This window comes from Blennius ocellaris (assembly GCF_963422515.1).
Source record: "Blennius ocellaris genome assembly, chromosome: 8".
Taxonomy (NCBI): domain Eukaryota; kingdom Metazoa; phylum Chordata; class Actinopteri; order Blenniiformes; family Blenniidae; genus Blennius; species Blennius ocellaris.
In genome coordinates, this window is record NC_137657.1 from 30,005,828 (window position 1) to 30,010,460 (window position 4,633).

Consider the following 4,633-nt stretch of genomic DNA (forward strand, 5'->3'; position numbering starts at 1 on the left):
AGGCTTTGAGCACCTCGTCTCTTCTGGACGGTCACATGACGCCTCGTTGCCTAAAAGCAGGACGTCTGACAGACCAATCAGAATCTCTGGAGGACAAACACTGAAACTCTCATTGAGCTTCAACTGTAGTCTGCAGAGCTGAAGACAATAAAGCAGGACGAGAGACACGTTGGTTTGACTGACACCTGGGAGACATTCTTCATATGAACATCTGGTGAGTGGGGAAGCGACAGGAAGTCTCACTTCAGGTTTCACAGAATAATTAGAATAAAACTCACAAGAATAAAAGACGCCTGTAAAGCACTTGGTGTATTTATTCATTCTAGTGAAAACCTCCACCCACATGTCCTCCATCAGCTGTGTAAAGAACCCCACCAGTGTCTGCCTGGTTCTGATCCACTGCAGAAACCAGACCTCTGAAGTGACGCTACAGGTTAGCATGACGCTAACCACCGTCCCAAGGTCAAGTCCTCTGAAGTAAAGCTACAGGTTAGCATGACGCTAACCACTGTCCCAAGGTCAAGTCCTCTGAAGTAAGGCTACAGGTTAGCATGACGCTAACCACCGTCCCAAGGTCAAGTCCTCTGAAGTAAAGCTACAGGTTAGCATGACGCTCACCACCGTCCCAAGGCCAAGTCCTCTGAAGTAAGGCTACAGGTTAGCATGACGCTAACCACCATCCCAAGGTCAAGTCCTCTGAAGTAAGGCTACAGGTTAGCATGACGCTAACCACCGTCCCAAGGTCAAGTCCTCTGAAGTAAGGCTACAGGTTAGCATGACGCTAACCACCGTCCCAAGGTCAAGTCCTCTGAAGTAAGGCTACAGGTTAGCATGACGCTAGCCACCGTCCCAAGGTCAAGTCCATATGTTGGTTTAAAGCAGTTTGGGCCGAGCCGGATTGGGCCTGACGGAGGAATAGGCTCCAATGTGGGTGATGAGGTTGGGTTCCACGCTGTGAGAACGTTCTCCCGGCAGCGCCCGGGCCATCTGGTACAGAACCGTGTCTTTAGCGTGTCCCTTCCCGCAGGACGAGGCGTCCAGGTACTCGGCCACCCTGAGGGAGGCGTTCCCGGGGAACAGCATGGCGGGGGTGCAGCACTCGGTGGCCGGGCTGACGGCGTAGAGCTGCGGCGACAGGCGCCGCGCCTCCAGCAGGTAGTGGCGCCCCAGCAGCTCGGCCGCAGCCATGAAGTACAGCGTGAAGAACAGGAGGTGGGGGGCCGAGGGGGTGAAGGAGGAGCAGCAGGGGTTCCAGTAGGGGGCGCTGAGCAGCAGGGCCGTGGCCGTGGCCCCCACCACGCCCACGCCCAGCCACTCCAGGATGCGGTACGGCTCCGGGTTCCAGTACCGCTGCAGCCTCTCGGGGTGGTACAGCTTGACGTACAGCGTCTGGAGGGCGAAGCGCCGCGACAGCAGATGTTGGACCACGGAGAAGAAGTCTGTCCTGGGCAGGGCGTCGTCCTCCAGGACCACCGTGTGTCTGGGTCTGACCAGCGTCCAGCCCTGCCGGAGACAGAAGACGTAGTCCCTCTTCTCCTTCTCGAAGGGGTTGATCTGCTCCGCCCCCTGCCGGGGCCGCCGGACCACCCTGAAGTGGGCCTCCAGGAGTCTGGCGTCCCGGTTCTCCAGGGGACCGTCCTCCACGTCGCACACCAGGATCTCTGCGCAGCGCCGCGTCCCACACGTCCCCACGATGGCGCTGAGCCGCCGCATCACCTGCAGCAGGTAGTGGGAGTCGTGGCCGTCGCGGCGTCTGGCCGTCACCACGGTAACCAGCAGGTCTGGACGCCGGGACAGGTTCCTCAAGCCGAGCGGAGACGGGGTGGACGCGCTCTGCCAGAAGTGCAGAGCGTCCTGGCCCCGCCGGAGGCCGTCCCGCAGGACGTCCTCGCTCATGGCGTCCAGGTGCACCGACTTCAGGAAGAAGTAGGAGTACAGCAGGCGGTGGCAGCACACGGGCAGAACCACGCAGAACGTCAGCACCGACAGCGCCGAGGCCTGAACCACGCCGTTCGACCAGCGCATGGAGTGACGCAACCACGTCCTCCACTGAGACATGGCTGCAGACGGAGGAAGCGTCCACCACAGACGTAGGTGGAGGCCCACTACCCTCACCGTGACGGGTGGAGGTTTGGAACGACGGGCGGAGGTTTGGAACGACGGGCGGAGGTTTGGAACAACGGGCGGAGGTTTGGAATGACGGGTGGAGGTTTGGAACGACGGGCGGAGGTTTGGTCTTCAGAGGACAAACTTCCAGGTCCTTCTCTCAACAAACCTGCAGGAGACAAAAGACAATTGTTATCAGCTGTTGTCCTCCATTGTCCTCAGAAGACAAGCATCACTGGACAACGTCAGAGGTAAAGAGCAGAGCCTGCAGGACAAAGAGGTCACAGTGAGGTCACAGTGAGGTCACAGTGACCTCACTGTGACCTCACTGTGACCTCACTGAGGTCACTGTGAGTAAAAACTCTAATCAATTTGTTCCAGCAAACTGCAGCATGATGCCGTCCTGTCCTGTCCTGTCTTGTCCTGTCCTGTCTTATCCTGTCCTGTCTTATCCTGTCCTGTCCTGTCTTATCCTGTCCTGTCCTGTCCTGTCTTATTCTGTCCTGTCCTGTCCTGTCTTATCCTGTCCTGTCTTATCCTGTCCTGTCCTGTCTTATCCTGTTCTGTCCTGTCTTATCCTGTCCTGTCCTGTCTTATCCTGTCCTGTCCTGTCTTATTCTGTCCTGTCCTGTCTTATTCTGTCCTGTCCTGTCCTGTCTTATCCTGTCCTGTCCTGTCTTATTCTGTCCTGTCCTGTCCTGTCCTGTCCTGTCCTGTCCTGTCTTATTCTGTCCTGTCCTGTCCTGTCCTGTCTTATCCTGTCCACCCCTACATGACCACTAACCCTACATGACCCTACATGACCACTAACCCTACATGACCCTACATGACCACTAACCCTACATGACCCTACATGACCACCAACCCTACATGACCCACCAGTTCTGTTGTGAAGCGTCTTTTCACCTTCATTAAACCTGCGAAGCTTTTAGAAGCTTCTAGAAACTTTTAGAAACAGTCGCCCTGTTGCCATGGAGACGAACTTTGTAAAGAAAATCATCTCGACTTTAACTTTCGACTTTTTCTGGAGTGCAAGAAGTTTGAGTTTTTTATCCTCTGAAGTTTGTTTCCTTCAGCAGCCTGGTGAAGTCCAGAGGACAACATCTGGCCACATTGGTCTTACGTTCGAGTGTGTATATATATATATATATATATATATATATATATATATATATATATATATATATATATATATATATATATATATATATATATATATATATATATATATCGTTGCAGTCTAAAAATTAGAGTTATCTCAAACAAAAACGCGAAAACGATGCGCTTTGGCCAGAATCGTTGTTGACGAGCTGAAACGATCCGCCGACGTGACGGAAACATCTGGAACGGAGCGCGTCAGTCGTTTCTTCCGGGTGTGAAGTCCGGAAACAAACCCTCCGGTAATCAAACCCTCCGGTAATCAAACCCTCCGGTAACAAACCCTCCGGTAATCAAACCCTCCGGAAACAAACCCTCCGGTAATCAAACCCTCCGGAAACAAACCCTCCGGTAATAAAACCCTCCGGTAATCAAACCCTCCGGTAATCAAACCGTCCGGTAACAAACCCTCCGGTAACAAACCCTCCGGTAACAAACCGTCCGGTAACAAACCCTCCGGTAACAAACCCTCCGGTAATCAAACCGTCCGGTAATCAAACCGTCCGGTAACAAACCGTCGGTTCACCGCGGAGCCTCTGGATCGCTCCAGCGGGCTCAGACTCACCGGCCGCCGCCGCCGCCGCTGCCATGTTCCCGGTTCACCGCATCTAGAGCTGTACACGTAGGAGCACAGACCTATGGACCTAGAACCGACACACACACCGAATCTTACAATAATAGAAATGTTGTCGAGTGAAAAACGAGGGATATACACATAGACTTATAATAACAGTATTATTATTAGAATTATAGACCTATAAACGTAGAATGAGCGACCGAAACGTAGAAAAAAAGACCTATAAGGCGCAAACATAAACCTGTACACATAGAAACAGAGAGTTTTATAGGTAGAATCAACCTATGCGTATAAACAGAGTTCTATACAATTATCAGGGTTAGGAAGGTTACTTGAAAATTGTAATCCATTACAAATCTAAGTTACTTGTCAAGAAATGGAACTGTAAGCCACTAAGCCTGTATGTAGTTCAGGCTGCAGTAACAGAAGTGTCCAGCCGGGGGCAGTGTGTCGCTCTGGTAAAAGTAAACCAGCTTCTCATGGTGTTTCTGAGCAGAGCAAGTCAGGTGGTGACTTGGTGGTGGGGTCAGGGGGACTTGGTGGTGGGGTCAGGGGGACTTGGTGGTGGGGTCAGGGGGACTTGGTGGTGGGGTTAGGGGGACTTGGTGGTGGGGTCAGGGGGACTTGGTGGTGGGGTTAGGGGGACTTGGTGGTGGGGTCAGGGGGACTTGGTGGTGGGGTCAGGGGGACTTGGTGGTGGGGTTAGGGGGACTTGATGGCGGGGTCAGGGGGACTTGGTGGTGGGGTCAGGGGGACTTGGTGGTGGGGTCAACGGTGACTTGGTGGTGGGGT

The 4,633-nt window shown here is 53.5% G+C and overlaps 1 protein-coding gene across 1 annotated transcript; it reads right to left on the minus strand.

Annotated features, from left to right (window-relative positions):
• Positions 1 to 304: 304 nt before the first annotated feature.
• pgap4 (post-GPI attachment to proteins GalNAc transferase 4) lies at positions 305 to 3,862 on the minus strand. Its single transcript, XM_080501582.1, has 2 exons — positions 3,830 to 3,862; positions 305 to 2,275 (listed from the first exon to the last, which is right to left on the minus strand). Exon 2 carries the CDS (start codon positions 2,056 to 2,058, stop codon positions 874 to 876), a length of 1,185 nt encoding a protein of 394 aa, XP_080357708.1. The 5' UTR covers positions 2,059 to 2,275; positions 3,830 to 3,862; the 3' UTR covers positions 305 to 873.
• Between the last annotated feature and the right edge of the window lie 771 nt (positions 3,863 to 4,633).

Excerpts from the sequence above, each read along its gene's own strand:
- pgap4 (XM_080501582.1), bottom strand. The coding sequence starts at position 2,058 with ATGTCTCAGTGGAGGACGTGGTTGCGTCACTCCATGCGCTGGTCGAAC.